The sequence below is a fragment of the Centroberyx gerrardi genome, chromosome 13 (genome assembly GCF_048128805.1).
Source record: "Centroberyx gerrardi isolate f3 chromosome 13, fCenGer3.hap1.cur.20231027, whole genome shotgun sequence".
Lineage (NCBI taxonomy): Eukaryota > Metazoa > Chordata > Actinopteri > Beryciformes > Berycidae > Centroberyx > Centroberyx gerrardi.
The window spans coordinates 17,173,771-17,193,283 of NC_136009.1; the positions used below are offsets into that span (position 1 = coordinate 17,173,771).

Genomic DNA, 19,513 nt, shown 5'->3' on the forward strand with positions numbered 1-19,513 from the left:
ACAATGTCAATGACAGGTGTTTCTGCCATCACATGAGCTGTAGAACCAGGAAGACGTACACAGTTTTTTGTTATCCAGATAGGTGATGCTGTTGCTTCCCACATTCAGTAACAGCACAGGATGAACTAGATTCACATTCAAGTTTAAACACTCCATCTACCTAATATGATAATTGTAAAATACAGCCTACTTTTTCCAAACACACCTATACTGTACTTTATAGTGGTCAAGAACCACCGCGAACAAGCAAAAGAGGGCTTTGTTTTTGTGCTTTAAGCGTTGACACAATTAGCTCTATAAAAGTTGCAGAATTGATGCCTTCAGTGCCATTCAGCTACTTGGAGATGCAGTTTAAAGCAGGTACATTTTTCCATATTAAGGCCCATTCTCTGCCTGTACCTCTATGTTGAAAACCATTATATTGTTGCATTTCTTTCAAGCTTCAGATGAGCTGATAGCATCTGAAGCTTTAGTACAAACAAATACAGCAGAGAAAGTTTGAAAGATGTTCAAGTAGATATTTATATATAGGGTATCTGTGTGTGTGTTTCTGTGTATTAGTAGATGTCAGGCAGCTGAACGTAGTTCCTGTCCCAGTAGCCTTTCAAGTAGAGCCAGTCCTGAGCTTTGTTGTGGGGGTTGGATCCCTGATGAAACCACCTGCCGAGTTGTAACAATGAGAAGCTTCATTTAATATGAACAGAATGTTTGGCGATAATAAAAACAAAATCACAATGAAATAAAATACATAAGAGGATAATTGTAGTTCATGAAGAGATGTCACTGTGTACAACTGGAACACACTAAAAATTTCAGACATCAAATACCAATACCTGCATTAATCTGGAATTGTCCATATTCTTAGTGTCAGTGTACTGGCAAACACTTGATGAAATTATATTGCATACAATTGCAGTAGTGTATTTTGTCCTGAGGAGGGTGGTGTAATGCAGCACATAGACCAAAGCAGTACAACAGCAACAAAGCAAAGCACACCAGGGTATTGGGAAGCAACCAAACCTTGGGCCAAGTGCAGGGTTCCTTCTCAACGACAACAAAGGGGATGGCATAGTGGATAACACAAGACAAATGGGCAGGCAATTAGCAAAGCAGAACTACAATCAGCAGTGGCTGCAACACAGCTACAAGGCAGTACAATACTACTCAATGACTAACCTTGTTTTCCATTCGTCGCTTGATTTGGTGCGATTTTTCCGAGCCATTCTTTGTTTTTCCTCCAGTCTCTTCTTTTCTGCACTTGCCAAATCTGTGAGGCATAGACATAATATAATACCAGCACACAGGGAACTCAGCTAGTGTGGCATAATGTGGACTCAAAGGATCAGTGTCATTCACTCTACCTATATCTCCATTCTCCAAGGCGCGAATATCAGGTCTGAGGCGACAGTCTGTGGAGGGAACTACTCCCTCCATGCCCTTGTCCAGCTCATTCAGCTGCATGGTGAATGTGGTGAAGGCATAGAACTGCCACAGAGAGAATGAGATAAGCATAAAATTAAAACTGTTCATCGATGGTGATGGCAAGGATGAGCGAGAAGCAAAACAAGTACAATCAGCAATACTTGCAGTGTCAAATCATCTAATTTCCCTCCGTTATCCCTGCGTTTGTTTGAAACCCATCTCTCCTCCTTCCATCTTGCATCCTTCTTTGTCCTCCTACCTTGGCTGAGTTGTCTGGTCGAGGCGCTATCCTCCAGATGAGCTCACTGCCTGGGATGACCTGGACCGTCTCAGCGTCAGGTGGAGGCATCTCTTCTGGCTCCTCATCCACAGTGCTCTGGAGCCACAGAGATATAGACGCATGCACACACGCGTACATAAGTGCAACTTCAAAGGGATGGAGACACGACACAGGACATTTTACAGCAATGACATATAATACCTGTTTGTTGCTTTTCTTTTCATCTGAGTTCTTCTTGTCAGCTTTTTTGTGGGCATCAAAGGTAGCGGGGTCTACTGTGTATAAGCATTCGGTCCATTTGCCATAGATCGCACAAAGCTTCTTTTTGCTGCAAACAGCATGACAATATAACACATTATTAAAACTTGGCTTTAGTCGTCTCTGATATCTATATACCATCACTGAGGATTATTGCTCTTATTCTAGGGATGCGTAAACTTGGCCTTTATTTACTGTGTTGTTATATTACGTGACATTTAGCTCTTTACACTCACCGACAAGATAGCAAGTACTTTATGACAAATCCACTTATTACCTTCAGACAATACAGAGTATCACAGATGAGTAATGAAACCATTGGTAATCAAAGGATAAAGATACCTTTTATCTAGGATGTACCCCTCCACTTTATGAAGTTCCTTGCCAAAGAGGCCACAGGGCTTGAACGTCAGGCTGCATCTCTCCCCGGTCCTGTCACAGAATGACAGACTCTGTGTTTACCAATTCTCTTTCACTATTCCCCAGCTGTGCGACAAGGCTTTCAAACGTTAACCCCCCTGCTCACTTTCTCATCCATTCTAATGGCAACTGTCCCAGTTCTGTTCCCATGATCAATAAGCTGAATGTGAAAGTAGAACAACACACTATGCAGAGTGCAGATAGACACAGAGATATTCATACACAAGCCCCTGTGCATGTAAATGCACACAGACAAGTGTACCACACAGAAAAAAAAACAGCACAAACACAGATGGAGTTTGTTACTTGTGATTGATCACTTCCACGTTGCCGTACTGTTCAATCCAAAGCTGGCCAACAATGATATTGTGGACACAACAGGTGGGGTTTGTCCAGGTGTACGCTTCATTATATCTGCAAAGACAAAGAAGGAACATGTAAAGACAAAAGTAAACAGAGACGACATCACAACAGAACCAAACCACAAAGCTGCCTCAGGATCTGCACTCACTTGGGCAGCTCCAGAGTGATAACCCCTTTGGGCTCTGCTTCCACACTCTTTCCCCAAAACTTGAGTTTGGGGTAGATGGAGCCATGGAAGAGGAAATCCTCCTTGAGGCCCTCAGCATGGAAGGCACTGACTGGAGGGTGATGGCTCACTTGCTCCGACACCCACCTGAAACCCAAGTCGTCTCTGATGAAGAGAGACAAGGTTAGTATTGCAAACAATCCACTCAAAAATAAAGCTAAGCCAAATGCAGAATATTTTGTGTAAATACACAAATGTGTTTCATCAGTATGTCCATACACAGTTTTAATAAGCCCCCACTGAGTGTCTCACCTGATCAGCTCGTAGGTCTCTCCCAGTAGTGGGTTGAAAGGCTTTCCAGTCCTCTCCCACTGTGATCCTACAGCCGACACGGCAAATGCTGCAACACACTACAGAACATTGACTTATAAGCAAATTATAGATCATTAATTCAATATTTAGTTGATAGTGGTAATGAGAAATATAATAACTACTATGTCCCATAATACCATGTCACTTCTAAAGAGACAACCACTATTTGAAAAATGAGCATGTACTGTCAAATAATGATAGCCCAAAATTACACAAATTATGGTACTCTTGAATAACAATTATATGGATTTCAGCTAGTATTTTAAAAGATAAATATGGGGACGGTGCTACCTTCATCCTTTCCACAGAGTCTGTAGAGGCATTGGCCTGGTGGATGAGGTAGGTGTGCTCCATGTATTCTGTCAGCCGCTGCAGGAAGCTCAGGGGCTCATTAAAGATCACAGGCATGGCAATCTTTGACAACTCCTGAGAGAACAGATAGAGAAGATAAAAGAAACCGTAAGGACAACCAGCACTGCATAGGCACTCAGATGTATACATATTACTAAAGCCAGTGCATACAAAAATGCTTTAGTTTTATGATGGCTGACATCCTGGATCATTTCCTGAACAGCTTTAGATCCATAACAAAACTATAACTTGCAGTTCTGTGATCATGCGGATCAACTATTTCTATTCAATGTGTGATACAGTGCAAGTTATAGTAGACACAAACCTCTTGCCTGTAATGCATCTGTCTGCCCATTGAATCTGGTATATGTGAACCATTAGCCCCATTTAATTGGGGATTAGAAGATGAATAGAGATTATAAAATGTAATTAAACCCAGGCAGGGGCTGGAGTGAGAATTGGGATCCCTTAGGATCCCAGGAGACCGACACTAATGACTGAATGCTTAATGCCACCACAGGTTCATGAGGAAGTCTAAAACAAATTTATCACGATTGCGGGTAACTTTTTACCCAAGTTTACTCATTATTCAACAAAACCTGCTTGAGAACAAAATCTCAAATCAGCATTTATTTTCTCCAAACACAGCAAATACAAGGATGACAAAAGTTAACAAAGAGGGGATGTTGTATTTAGGTGGACTGGCTGTTCTCACCATGCCAATGCATTTCTTCAGGATACTCCAGATGCTGATGTCATTCCTGGAGAACATGGGAGCTGGTAGAGATGTTCTGTGGGATAGTAGTTAGGCATTAGAGAGAGACAAACACTGTCAACTCTATCAGAGAGGAATACATTAACAAATAAATTCACTATCATGTGCATTCAATAACAAATAAATTCACTATTATGTGCATTCAATAACAAATAAATTCGCTATCATGTGCATTCAAAAATGCAAAACAATATGAATGTAACCGCTGAAAGCTGGGGCCCACTATAGTGTCATAATATCCATCTAGATGAAGTTAAAAGATAAAACATAAAGGGGAAAACATAGATTTTTCATTGTGTGTGAAGTGTGCAGTTTCTAGCAGGCAAACAATCTGACAGCACTGAAGGATGTGACATGGTTTTCACCTCTCAATTTTCCTTTGCTTCATGGATATAGCATAGAGTACCAAACCCATTACCTGTGAACATTAGGGGAAGCTCCACATAGAAAAATAGCATTCTGCTTGATGAATGTTGTGGGAGTACTATCTAAAAGCTACAGAGGAGATAACCACGGCTTGACCCACCATTTGGAAACAAAGTTACCTGACACCTGTGAGCTAATGAGCTATCAGCTACTCTGGTCAAGCCTCATGCAATACCCATGAATGGATGGAAGACTGTATGTGTGTGGTAGTATTCAAGGCTGGTTACAAGATGCACTCCCTACATTACACTCTGTATATTAAATTCAGCCCAAAAAAACTGCTATATAATTTTGATAATTTTGAGAGATTTTATTTGCACACCTTTTTTGAATTGGTCTTAATTATGACTCATCTTGCTCTGGTCTCAGTCTCGACTTGGACTCATACAACACCTCCCCCATGCATTTGTTCAGAAATGAGCACTGGAGCAGCTACTCACACATAAAAGCCAAAACACTAAACAAACAGAGCGAGAGCGAGAGAGAGAATCTGAGCCCTCCAGCTGTGGGATGAGCAGACCAGTGATGCATGACAGACTGTACTGTGTCAGCTCCTAAACACACCAGAACATGCTACATGCAAATGAATACTCTGAAGCATTCACTCTGGCACCATCATTCACTTCTTTCAGCCATCATTGTGTATGATTGGGGCCCATTCAGTCAGAAAATCATTATTACATGCATGGAAAAAAATAGATCTACTCTCTACTGTGTTCTTGGGGGCATGATTCAAAGATACAGTTCAATTCTGTGTAATACTCTCTCTAACTATTTCTCTTGAACCATTTCATAACAGAACCCATGGCAAGATCTAATGGAAAAGGTAGTCCAGCAAGAGTGAGAGAATTGTTAACATAGTATGAATAGTACATAGCATGTGCTGTGCAGAGTTCCAACTCCAGGACAATGTCAGTCTCCTTGTTCCATCAAACAACTACAGTTAGACCTATCTACAGGCAACCAGGGACAGAAGTCCCTCTGAATGACAGGAGTAATACCATATAAACAGACACCTCATAAATCTTTAATACACACACACACACACACACACACACCCCTACACATGCACACACAGAGCTAGTCAGCCAGTCTCCTTTCCTCCAACTCACTCTCTAAGCCAGCACATGCTAAATTATTCATGGATCACTTGTTGGATTAAGGAAGAGAGGGCAAGCCAGAATCAGCATCCACGGAAATGAAAGAGATTGTCCAATCTTCAACGACAAAGCACCAAACACAAGCCCACTGGTAGCTTGGAGAGTTAGATCAGGCACAAAAAACAAGAGAGACTATGCTCTGGGGATTGGATGCTCAAACAAAAACACCCGAATACATAAACACACAGGAGTGGAGAGGTGGTATCCCATTACATCCACTGTGCCATTTATACACCCATGCTCTTGCTGACAGGTCTGTAACCTGTCATCAGACACGTCTACTAAGTGGACTGTCATCTGCATGATATTTATGCAAGTAAGTCAGCAATACGTTAGCTATGACAGTCAAAAGTCACATACTGCAGAATCCCACTGTCATTTGTGATAAATATCTTAAAGAAAGGCCCTGTGCATAGTAAACAATAATGAATAGGCTGTGTGCAGAGCACTCAATCAAAATCCTGTCTTTACATGAATGATGCAAAAAAGGGAAAAAATTTAAACTGGTAAACAAGCATGACTTCATAACTGGAACATGTCCCACCTGTGCTGCTTGACTCCATTGCATTGGGCTGGTTGGTTGCCATGGTTACCCTCCCCAGACATTCCGGTAGGCCCCCTGAGGGTGCTGGGATGGCGGAGGCTACTGAAAAGGGGGGTGTCTCTCCCCTCGTCCTCTTCACAGGAGTGGCTGGCCACAGACAGGAAGCCGCTCACAGAGAGCTCCGACTCCGACTCTGTGGGATGACAGGGGGCAGATGCCAGGTCATGCCAGACACAAACACTCACCCACACGTACAGTACAGTGGCCGGCTCAGAAACCTGCAGCTCTGACGCTTCAATAGTATACTGTCGGCGAATAAGCACTCCTCCTCGTATCCCTCTCCAACCTCCCCCCTCCCTGCTGCCAGCCAAGCCCCACCTGAGGATTGTGTTCCAATGAGAGGCCACACGGAGGCTTCATTTCCTCCAACATTGTTTGCTCTGGGCTGGCTACTAGTCCTCCCCTAGTCAGCACGCTGTCAGGGACAATACAGGTGGGCAGTCTATGTGGTATGTGTACACTGTACGATGGAAGACCATACATGCGACTCTCTCGAGTTATGAGTGCTTAATTTCAGCACAGTTATATTAAATAATGTGTTCACAGAAATTAGAATTGAAGGCATGACGCTTGTATGCATGTATAGGATGGTAGCACAAGCAGACCCAACACTGCTTCATACACATGACGATATGAGACAAAAACTTGTGAGTGGGTTTTACACACTTCCATATACATATATATATATATATATATATATATATATATATATGCTGAGAGCAAGTTAGAGTCACATTGGCAGTGTGTCTCTGACCAGTAGATAACTCTGTCTATGAATAATGCAATGATCCCTGAGAACCACAGACTGCTCCATAATGCACAAATCTACTGGACATACCAACCGCTGTGGCCAGACTTTTGGGTATACAGAGAAGCAAATTAAGAGTGGAATCCATTTCAGCACAAAGACATTGCTAATGCAAATACATGGTAACTACTGTCAAATTCCACTGTACTGGCTCTACTGACTTGAATTGCTCTTTAGTATCATAAGCAAAACACAAGTGATTTTTCAGGCTACTGCATCACTAGCTCATTAACCTTGGGTATAATTGAAGGGGACAATTTGACGGTGCAACATTGTGGCTGCACTACATCAAAAGTCTATCTCAGCAATGTAGCAGCTGATGATGGGGGTAATCAGCCATGTCAGACTATGGTGTCTGGGTACTCCAGAGACAGACCAACAGACTGAGCTTTGGGTGTCATCAGGTACACACACAACACCCACACAGCAAATAATAAGCGTCTTTAAGTAATGTGGCTATAGTATATATAGTGGGAGCAAAAAATTCTCAAAGCAGCAGCATGATGCCAGAACGAGATGTGTTGCTGGAGGTTTTTGCTCTGATGCAAATATATAAAAAGGTGTTGTCACAATCAACAGGGAAAGCTGTGCTAGGGGGAAGTGTGATCACAGTTCAAGTGATACTGAGGGAGGTAAATGCATTGTTCACTGAAGTGCTAGCTAAGTAAAAGTAGAAAATGACAAGCAAGAGGATACACAGAAGCTAATGCTTGAGAAAAAAAACCAAAAAGAAAAACAGGTGTGCATATCACACCTACTGATTTGGCCGATTTTAAGGCCTGGCCAAGGTCTATACTATATAAAAATCAAGTTTCCTTGACAACAATACAGACACCATCAAACCAGTACAATAGAAAGCAAAGCATTTGAACTGATGCACTGGTCTCATGTCACCCCAGTGAGATGTTTGCTTCCTGAAAACTTGACTCTGCCATCCAATTGTCCGCCTAGGGGCTGACCTGACACAGCATCATAGAAGTCATCTTCAGTGAGGGTGCTGAGGGTTGGGGACCTCCTGCCTTTACACTGGGCCTGCTTGAGCTCGTGGTGCTCAGTCGCCAACGTCTGCAGGGCCTCCGTTAGAGCCTTGTTCTTTTCAACCTCCTGTTCCAACTTCAGGCTCCACACCTGGACAGAGACACACACAGACACACACACCCCTCTTGAGACAAAGTACAGTATATGAGGGGAATATGCTCCCACCACAGTCATTCAGCATTTCTGATTAATGTGGGCAGTACAGACTGCAAACTAATAAGTGGTTGACTGATGGATAGATTTATATGGGAGGTATTGATCTGCCTCTGTAGCTATCGCAGTGTGTGTGAGCGCCTGTTGTGGAAGCCGGTTCTGATGGCAGGTCATTGTTCTAACCCTGCCCACAGATCCGGTTTCCTCCAGTCGGAACCAAATACCCCAGTCTCCAAGAGCTGCGTAGCCCAGGATTGAGTGTCCCTTCAGGGCAACCTGAGCCAGGCTGCTGTGGGACAGACCGGATCAATGTTCCCCATTGTCTGACACTGCTGTTGTGGGTCCCTTACCAACCCCAGAAGACAGGCAACAGACCACAATTGCTACCACAAAAGACACTGACTGCAAGACAGTGGAATAATTTTCCTTGATATATAAAAGCTCTCCAAGAACAACATTGATACATTCATCTCATCGTTAAATGCAAATTTTAATTGCCTAAATATTAATAAATGGAGAGCAAATGGGATTCAGGGAGCAACAAAAGCACATAGATGACAAGCAATGGAGTAGAGTCTCCACAGAGTGAAAAAATGCCTTGAATCACCTTGAGGAAGGCAGCTGAGTCTGACAGAAACAGGAGCCTGTAAATCGCGCTGTAAATCTGAGATAGCAAAAGCGAGGCCAATGTCTTCAATTAAAGTAAAGAGAAAAAAGTTCAGCTTCCATCAATTATCCTGCCCGAAGTACTGACTATCAGTCTCTCTTTGTGTGTGTGGGTGCATGTGTACAGACATACACACACAGTTTCTTTCAAAAAGGCACAGTAGTCTCTCAACGTGCACAAGGTTGGTCATAATTCACCGTCCGATTCACTGTCCAATTTCCCTTTCAGTTTTGTGGCCATAATCAGCGACATCATGGAGACAATGCTTTAGTGATCAGGTCACCATGGAGATGTTACGTGATCAACAACAACAAAAAGGGGAAATCTCTGACAAAGGTTTACTGATGCCTTTACTGTAATGCCTTAATTTTGCATTCCTGTCGTACATTGAAATATGTGATTTTATTGCAAGAGTCACGAAAGTGTTCCAACTCTTTCATTCAAATAGCAACATAATTCACAAATACATGTGAGGGCCTAAGTGATGTTTTGTGAAACCGCTCATCATTATGTAGCTTTGTGAAGATAATGCATACGGTGAGAGCATGGTCAGTCAAATCAGATCCATACAGTAGATGTCTGCACACTGAAACACAGATAGTGTAACAAATCACTTCCAGAGGACCACATGCCCCACCACACTCCATAAAAATCATGACATTTTTTCAAACTACTACAAAGGTAACTGAAATCAATAAGCCAAATAAGTATAAAAGATAGTTGTCAGGTACAGCAATTTGACCTAGTGAATGGTGCAGATAATCCTGCACAGGCATAAAAAGATATGGAAATACAAAATATTAAAAACAGAAGAATCCAGTAAAGCTGGAAATACACTAAAAAGGACCGATGGTTAGTGAAGGGTTTACAGATTGAATTTTAAATCACCCTGATCAAACCGATCATATCAAACATGTTTGAGATTATGACTCGATGGGTCCTGTGGTGTGTGAAGACTGCCAATAGCAATTGACAGCCGAGTGAACAGTGAGGTGAGGCAGAAGAGTTGTATTAAAAAGTTGATAATAAAAAAAAAATTAAAAAAAGATAATTGACAATAATGTAGGGATAATAAGTTGGGAACTCCTGTCCTACAATGAATCTAAGTTATAAGCCTACTTAAACTACATCACCTTTTTTCTGATGAAGCCAAGGCTACTCAACTCCAGCTCTCTCTGAAAAGTCTTCAGGTCCCAGACTGACCACAGCTTTACCAAAAGTATCGTTTCAGTTTCTTTGTTTTGTTTATTTTGCAGTGCATAATTCACGTTGCATTAACGTGCATATTAATAAATTGTGATTCACGTTGGATCGCGCAAGTTCCCACGAGATTAGAGGGCCGATGTCCTGACATTTCAGGAGTGGGCAGGATCATCTCAGTTGCATCGTAACGTTTGTGATACCCCATCCTTTCCCAATCGTCTAGTGTGAGCAAATTGAGACAAAACAATCTGTGAAATAACAAAGTCTTGGGTTCCAGCCTGGTTTATTAATGCAAAATGTAATCTTTAACCTTGATGAGGGAAACAACATGTGCATCATTCAAATACAGACACATGCTTTCCTTTGTGCCCCAGACTGGACTCGGCCAACTCTTCATTACAGGTAGGGTCAGAAAGGTGAGGATGACTCATGTGAATCAATATGCAGATCCCATCTCTGCTCCATGGATCCGTAAAACACCTCTACAACACCTTCCTTTGCATCGTTTCCTTGATAATTGTATATATATTTTATCCTTGTATGTTTATAAAATAGACAATTAAAACTATATACACACACTTAAGGGGATTATATCCAGTTGCTACTAACAAATCATATATAAGAAATTTCTTTGTGCCTGTAAGAGTAGCTCAAAAGCAGCTTCTTTCACACAAGGCTCCACAGCTGTCTGGCACCTGCAGTCAAGGACAAACTTGTCACTTTCACGCTCCAAGTTCAACCCCCCACCCCCACCAGACTTGTCATATATTCTGCTATTTCAGGGTTCATCTTTTGTAGAGATATGACTGGATGTTCAAATTCTGTTCAATGTTTTGTTGAATGTTCAATTCATATTCATGAGACTAAAACAAATCTACAACATTCTTTTTTCTCCACCAATTGTATCATCCATCTTCTCCTTACAGTATTTTTTTTTTACAAAATCACTTCAATAATCTTGTCAGAAACACAACTGTACATTCAAGTTAATGCTAAGAAAACAACATCTCAACAGCACAGTTTATGCTTCAGCATTAACCTAGTGCTCTAAAATTGTTTGTGCTGTGACTAGCTGCCAATTTGGCTAAATATAACCTGTGCAATGCGCTTCCCATGGAGAGCAGCAAAAACACTTTAAGCCACTGGCCAATATTCAACCATTTAATAAACTTGAAATGCATGTCCACAAAATGATTGTCCTTGCAAGGCCCCACTCAAACTGAGCCTCTTATTTACGTACTGCGTCAAGTAAATGAGCTCACGGTGCAGGAGCCTGCGCCAACACTCCCTATCCTAGGCACTTGGCTTGAGAGCCCATCCAGGAACGGAACACTTTGTTGTGTAACTATCCCAGCCGGCTCTTTCGCTCTCACTGCATCCTCTCGCCTGAGCACAAACACAGCGCTATTTTAAGCCCTGCTGAGGCTGTGTGCGCTGTAGTTGTTGCTGAAGCCTGGGAGAGATACTTCTCCTTGGCCAAGACCCCAAAGGGCTGAGCTTTTACTTTGTTGTACAATTTGCTTCCCCTGCTGAAGGGGAAATGAATCTTGGAGGCAAATATTCTATCTCTATACTGTGCTATGATGCTGACTATACATCAATGCACAATGGCTATGAACAAAGCATTAAGCGTCGATAAAATACTTTCTTTTCAAGGGACAACCGGTGCAGGAAAAGGAAGCAGTAACCAAACACTCAGAGAGGTGTCCAGATCTTGGATGCCATGTCCTTCTTGACACATAGTAAGAACACACCCTTGGCTAGAATCCCAAAAGATGAGGTAGAATGGGCCCTTCCTCAGGTCTCTTGCACAGAGTTGACCCCATAAGAGAAGGGGGTCAGCATAAGGAGCAAAGAGAGCACTTAGCCTTTGCCCAGTTCATTCAGTCAGTGACTCAGTGACCTGTGTGGGGAAGGTTGGAGGAAGGGTCACATGGCCTTCTGTGTGCTCTCCAATCCCTGAGGGTTTGGAGGGTGATCTGCGGTCTTACAGTCCTGCAGACAAACACATGAATGAAAAAAAACAAAAAACAAGATGCTATGCAGCCACTCTCCTGCCTTCAGAGCAATGCAAACTGACAGATCTGCTTATCTGTATGTCACCACTAAGTGGTTGCATGATCTAAGCCTCCATTTCTTCTCTTGACAGGTGTGGGAGCCTGCCTGCTGAGAAACACCAAGAAAGGTTAGGCTTATACAAATCTGTGTCATGTGTATTGAAAGAGTGTTTACGCAACTGTCACACCCCCCAAGGAGGTTTCTGCCCAACATGGCCTATTTGCAGCTCAATCTCCATGGTAATCTCAAACCCCCATCCTGTTTTTGTGAAGAGGGAAAGATAGGAGGACAGACATCTCCACTTCAAAGGCAATGCAATCAACAAGCAATCACACTCTCCTCTCATGCACAGTATAGATGTGGCATCCTTGCTAGCATACTTCAGCTCAGCTGCTAATGAAGTGGGCCACACCACATCTACTCTGCTGAAGGCCAGGACTGTAATTGATGCAAAACCCTCCCTGCTATGAGTCATGCTTCCATATTACACATCTGCCCCGACGTCCTAGTACAATTACAACAGCACGCGACTGTGTTATGCAATGTAGGAAACAAATGTTGAAGCAGCAGAAACAAAGCAGAAGCATCTGTGCTACTATCTGCCAGGACAATAGGAAGGTAGGATTAGGGTTAATACTGTCTGTGGAGCAAATCTCAGCACTGTAGAGAATATAATCCAGTTAATAACGTGTAGTGGCTCCAGATCAAACTGGTGAATGTATCATGCTTGTTAAGACATTTCCTTCTTATCATATGACCTGGTGCGCTGGCAACCAATTCCATGTGCATTTTTATGACATTTTCTGTGCATCTTAGGTGATGTCAGCGCTAGGTTATTCCTCATGACAGAACAACAGCTGTTGCCAATCTATACTTGGATATTGTGGTTTGAAGCAATGCACGCATCACTGTGTAAACAGGCTAAGAATTCCCCCAGCATTTGGGCATTGTTGGGCACAATTAAGTCCAGCTGACTTCCAAAACAGGGTTAAACTGTATCAGATGTACTCTGAATTCAGTGTATTTTGTGTAGTAAGCAAGGCCATAAATTGTTTTTACATTGACGATTTTAGTTGCATCTCCAGATGAAGACCATCCTAATCCCTGCCTTAATCAAATTATAGTTTTTAATCTGATGGTTCTGGCTTCATTACAAGCAATCACTGGGCAGAATTTCCGCAATTTACAGACTTTTACTTTAAAATAAATTTGTAATGAGACAAAAATATGTATGAGTGACCAATATATGTTGTTTCAATTCTTAATTTCAGGTTCCACACAAAGGAACTGCTGTGTTGTAGAAAAGTTAAACACACATTCCGTGTCTACAGCTTATGAGAAGTTTTCTTAACTTCAATTATCACCATCTCAAAACATGTAGTATAATCTATGTACAGTATTCAGTACCTCCATGCTCTTACTTTGACAAAATCCATTACATTAAAAGCTATATAAAATTATACATTAAGGACCGAAGGGTTCAGTACCACTTCATGCATGCTCAATTTCACACTTAAAATCGAGATTGTTAAAACTATAGGAATGACCTCAGCATATTGATGAATAGCTCATGCTAATGCTTTAGACCAACTCTAAACAGACAACAACAAAATAACAATACTGGAGCAAATCCACTCTAGTCTCAAGTACAAAAACCTTAAGCAATGCCTTCAGGGACCAGCCCATTGCAAACACAGCCAGTTGTTCAAATGACAATGAAAAGCGATGAGAAGAGAGCAGAGAATAGAAGACAAGAACAGCTGTTTGATTTGTACCTGTGCAGATGCTGGATGAGGGTGCTGTCACCTTCTCTCCTTTCTCCTGTGCTTGGATGCTCTGCTGGCTCGTGGAAGTATGCCTGTGAGCGTGTATTTTTAATGTGTGAGACTGAACGCATGCATCTCCAGCTGAGCCTGTGAATATGCACGCGCTTGAGTTGCCTTGCTCAATGCACAGCCTTTCCCTAGAGCAGGAGTGTGTGTGTATGTGTGTGTGTGTGTGTGTCTGCGCTGATCTGCAAGCTGAGTGCAGACCTAAGCATAAAAGCGGATCTTGCCTGTGTCCTTCCTACAGACATGCCAGTGATGACCACACTGTTCTACTCCTCCCCCAAGGGCGCAGCACAGCCACTAGGACAGGTGGACAGGGCTACACACACACCTCTGCACCACACACACACGCACACACAAGCTCCATCCCATCTGCTTCCCCACAGCCGTTGTATGGTAAAAAGGAGCTATCGTAAGGGGGAGGGACTAGAGGATTTTATAACCATTCAATATAAATTAATCAGCCAATAGGAAAACAGCACGTGGGTGAGCGTGTATGAATTAATGGGATGAAGATTTATACAGTACATGCTCACTCATGCATGTCAGTGCGCTGCAACTAACCTGAAAAGAAATCTTTCTTCCAAAAGGATTATTAAGTGCAGGGATGGAAAGGTTCTATGACCGTCTATCAGACAAAAGCTTAACAAAGTCTCCTTGGCTCCTACTGTAAGCAATTATGTGTGCAGAATGGTATGAAGATTGGGCGCCCTGGTGGATTAGTGGTCTAAGGCACCTAACATGTAATCGCAAGGTCTTGGATTCGAATCCGGCCAAGGACCTTTGTCGCCTTTGTGATCCCTCTTTCTCCCAATCTTTCCTGTCTCTCTTTGCTTACATTTATCTAATAAAAGGCAAAAAAAACGCCAAAAAAAGAACAACAGTATGATGATGATTATAATGCATGCTGATACAGGTGTGAAGATGTTACTCTACCTCCTCTTGTTTTGACAGCAGTCCAAGGCAGAGATGGAGGCCAGCACAGGTTTCACTGGAGAGCTCACTGGTCTCCTTAGCTTTCAGTAGAAGAGGGGCAGCCAATGCTAAGAAAAAGACAAAAATCTGTTGTCAGTGCAGATATACACTACCACAAAAATCCAACTAACAAGATTTGCAATAGTAAAAAAGAAACAACCCAAAAAAGGTAAAACAAAAATTCTGGGACATTGTGAATTACCTAGGACAGGGATGATGACTTTCATCATGAATGAAAACAAGTGAAAAGAGAGAGAATGGATTACAAAGTCCAAGACTCACCATAATTCTCCTCATTCTTCACCATAGATAGAAAAATAGACACTTCACTCTCCAATTTCTGCTGACAGGCATCAGCTGCCTGGAAGAGTAGAGTGTAAGGCAGACACTTGTATAGTGGAAAGCAGCTCAACAGACCATTAAACCACAGAAATTACTTAAAATAAAATAGGAAAAAAAATCATACACAACTGAAATTTGAGAACTGAATGTGACTCCATTGCTTCATTGTACTATACTTTTTTTTTTAAGCTTTGGAGCTCAGTTTTACCTGGAGGGCTTGTGTCAGGTTCCCCACTGCCATACTCCCATCACCCTCTTCATGATCCGTAATCTGCTCCTGGGTACAGTGGCGGGTGCTATAGGCTGAATGCTCCTCCAAAGCATCCAGCCATCTCTAAATGGACAGATACCACTCACATGAACATCTGTGTCCACCCACCCAGATACACCCACACAAATCAGTCAAATTATACAGGGGGAGCGGGTATAAGGTGAATCTCATCTCACTTTTCTTGTTGCCACTGAATCCGTCTTTGAGGAGACCTTAAAATAATGAACAGTGTCATCAAAGCACCTGAGCGTGAAGAAGCAATTATCCCATGGTTTGACCTGGAAGTACACGGACAAAATCACTTATAGACAGCCATTATGGCTACTGCACTACATGTCAAAAACCATCATGTTATAGAATGTGATCACAACTCCCAACATTTGAAGACCGAACATCCTTGTATGGTAGTAAAAAGGTCAATTGCCTTCACCGAGGCCAACGTCTGCGACCTACCAAACAGTAGGCTTGTGTTAGAGTCTTACAGCCCTGCTTTCTGACACCAGCCAGCGCATCAGCTCTGGAAAAACAGATGGAAAAGCAGGCATACAGACAGACATTTTGACATCACACCAGACCCCAGGCACATACTGTATAAAACAAGACACTGCAGTAATCTACCTGCGGATGTAGCCATTGTTTAAGTTACACTTTTTATCTCATGCTTGTTGAACTACGGCTGCACTGTGGCTCTATCTCCAAGAAGAATTATTTGGAGAAACTGAGATTTGCTTTTATTTCAGCTGTTGAAGGTTACAAGGAATGGTCTGGTAGTTAGTTGGTTGAGAGACCAAGTTACTACTTAAAGAAAGAGCTATGCACAGCAATAATGCAGGGGGATACATGAAGGAGAACTTCTACAGTGACTACCACTGTATATACAGTGTGTATGTAATGTAGGTGTGTATGCTCATACTAAGCATTTACACTTTTTTTGCTTTAAGTAAAGATATCTCACTGTCTGGGGTACCAGGATAGATTTCCATCCTCAATTACCACCCAGTGGGACCGCCATCCAAGAAAGCGTGAGCTCTGTCAGAGAAAGATGGAGCCAACAACACTTCTTTGTAAAAAACCTGTCAGTTGAATATATTGTAACCAGTGTATTACATTATTATATATCACATATACCTTCCAAAGAGGGCCTTCAAACTTCCGCACCCCATTGCTCCCGTCCTTTGGGGAAGAAGACAATAGTTGTCAGACTTGTCCAACACTTTACACACAGTCCCTCCATGATTTCACAATGCTTGATTTAGCATTTTTTCCCCTCAAAAATTACAATGAAATGTGCAGTTTCAAACCCAAAACAACGTTTTATTCAATATAGCACAGTAAGCACCAAATAAAATCAGTCCATTTGAACATTTGATGATAAAACTATATCGTTTAATTTAAAAAGTGCAGGATAAAATGATAAACAAAGTGCACTCAACTTCTTCCACCTGTAGGGGTGAAAACAAACTCACATATGAAACTCATTGTCCTTCAATCTAGATCATGCTACCGATTCCTGTAACTAAGTTGTTCTATCAAGGGGAAAAAAAATGTATATACCCAAAGGGAATGGAAGAATAAACAGTACTAAACTGCACTTTTTCCTCTCTCCCCCCTCACCTTGTCACGATAGGCTGCCAGAATTTGTCTCAGCTCATCACTACGGGCGAGGTCAAACGCTGTCTGGTCTGCAACAGAACCAGCCACACAATAAATCATCAGGCACCTCTAGCCGCTAACCAGAAAAATAAATTGACATAACACAGTATGTACCACGTGCAAGTTCATATAACTGCTTTGAAAACAAACAATTATCCTACACATTATCTGCACTAATGTAAACAACGCATTAGACATAATAATCAAAAGGTGGATGGATGACATGTGATAAAAGCTGGAAAACAAGTTCACTGGGTGTACCGTTCATGTTTTTGATACTGGGACTGGCTCCAGACTTGAGCAGCTTCAGCACGCACTGCTTCTGCCCCCTGTAGGCTGCACAGTGTAAGGGCGTATTCCCCACCAAATCCCTGCAGTGGATATCTGGAGCCTCGTTTTTGCTGAGCTGAACAATTGAAAATCAGAGTTGGAACGAGCCATAGACGACAACTTGGCAAGGCAGAAGAGCTTGACATTTACTGATGTTTCACATCTACAGGAAACACATCTGCAAACATCCGAACTGTCTTCCTTAACAGGACACCGTTTTGATTGAGAGCGTGTCCTCAGATGACTGAACTAATAGGTGACATCTTGAGTAATGAGTTCAGCAAGCAGGGAAACAGGGGGAAGTGGGAGCTGAGGTTATGCTGTACAGTATGTGCTCAATGGAGAATATTCCCATCTTAATGAAAGGCTGTGTCTATATTTTGCCCCAAGGTTCAACAGAGGGTCAGATGCTAACCAGCTTAGACAGGATGGAGAAGTCTCCCTCTCTGGCTGCTTCCAGGAGCTTCTCCTCCTGCCGCCGCTCCTCTCTTCTCTCTGCAGCTGCACAAACCAAGCACTGTTTTGAGAACCAGGGCAGCTCACCTACAGTAATGAGAGGCCATCAGTCATTTCTTTTTTTAGCCCCCCCACATCATTTCATACCCTCCAGCATGGTAATGATTTCGTCATCCTCCGTGACATCTTTGGGGATTTGGGCCGTTCCATTGATTATGTTGGCGCAGGCATCGTACCGCAGCAGCAACAGAACTACCTCCTATAGAGTCCAATGTCAATAAGTGATTGTTCACTGAAAGGAGAAAAGCTGTCCATCACTTATGCATTTTGGCATCTCTCACAAGCTTCAATGGGAATAAGGAAGAGAGAGGTAATGGAGTCTGTGACTGATTCAAAACGATCCGATTGGTTGATAAGTAGGCTTATCAGAAGTGACAATGCAGACAGCACCTCTCATTACAATACAGAAGCTGACAGGGAAGCAAATTTTACAACAGGAGTTTTTCACCTTTCGTCCAGTGGAGGCCGCTTTGTGCAGAGGCGTGTCACCCATGTTATTCTGCAAATTCACATGTGCACCAGCCTGTAAATACATTCACAAAACATGAATTTCAGTGGCTGCAAACAACATACAGAACACATAACACATGTACCAGTTAAATACAGAGTAAATGCATTTGTATAATTCTGTCATCTCACCTTGAGTAATTCCTCCACAACATCCTTGTGTCCAAAATAACAGGCCAGGTGGAGGGGCGTCCATCCTGTACTGGCTTTGCTCCTAGCTACAGTGACAGCAGGGAAACTAAAACACTCCCGTTTTAGCTGACGTCATGCTAGCCAGGTAATAGCACTGGTTATTATTTCGTTAATTTCACTTACATCTGCAGTTGATGTTGAGAGAGTTGCTTTGGTAAATCCTATGCTGCAGCAGCCTCTGAATATGGGAAGAGTTGCCTTCTTTTGCATGGAGGAGTAGCTGCTCCTCAAGTTTGCCTGGATCCATCACCACTTATCTTACTGTGCGGCCATTTAACTCCTTTAATGAAGGGTCAAATGGACGTTAAAAAGTCTTAAAAACTGCACAGCTCGACAAGTAAAATTTGCAGATGGAAAATAATCCTTAGAAGTAA

General features: G+C 42.3%; 1 protein-coding gene across 2 annotated transcripts; it reads right to left on the reverse strand.

The window, feature by feature from the left end:
• Positions 1-491: 491 nt before the first annotated feature.
• Positions 492-19,386, reverse strand: LOC139925574 (oxysterol-binding protein-related protein 1-like). 2 transcript variants are annotated; one of them, XM_071917008.2, is made up of 27 exons: positions 19,263-19,386; positions 19,080-19,165; positions 18,889-18,963; positions 18,528-18,639; positions 18,340-18,425; positions 17,856-18,000; positions 17,556-17,623; positions 17,070-17,114; positions 16,897-16,970; positions 16,395-16,458; positions 16,118-16,219; positions 15,879-16,004; positions 15,611-15,689; positions 15,290-15,396; positions 8,365-8,533; positions 6,538-6,730; positions 4,348-4,423; positions 3,573-3,707; positions 3,222-3,319; positions 2,892-3,074; positions 2,687-2,794; positions 2,303-2,392; positions 1,904-2,030; positions 1,682-1,798; positions 1,362-1,485; positions 1,177-1,267; positions 492-660 (listed from the first exon to the last, which is right to left on the reverse strand). In XM_071917008.2, exons 1-27 carry the CDS (start codon positions 19,384-19,386, stop codon positions 558-560), a joined length of 2,907 nt encoding a protein of 968 aa, XP_071773109.1. In that variant the 3' UTR covers positions 492-557. The 2 variants fall into 2 exon arrangements, with proteins under 2 accessions (XP_071773109.1, XP_071773110.1); XM_071917009.2 differs by lacking the exons at positions 8,365-8,533; positions 15,290-15,396; positions 15,611-15,689; ... (10 more) ...; positions 19,080-19,165; positions 19,263-19,386 and having other exon boundaries at positions 1,895-2,030; positions 6,538-6,666.
• Positions 19,387-19,513: the final 127 nt, after the last annotated feature.

What these genes read in the sequence shown, in the direction of transcription:
- LOC139925574 (XM_071917008.2), bottom strand. Translation starts at nt 19,386, where the DNA reads ATGGATCCAGGCAAACTTGAGGAGCAGCTACTCCTCCATGCAAAAGAA. An exon ending in TCTCCATCCTGTCTAAGCTG is followed by an intron (nt 18,001 to 18,339) that starts GTTAGCATCTGA and finishes TCAATTGTTCAG; the next exon opens with CTCAGCAAAAACGAGGCTCC. An exon ending in GAAGAATGAGGAGAATTATG is followed by an intron (nt 15,397 to 15,610) that starts GTGAGTCTTGGA and finishes TCTTTTTCTTAG; the next exon opens with CATTGGCTGCCCCTCTTCTA.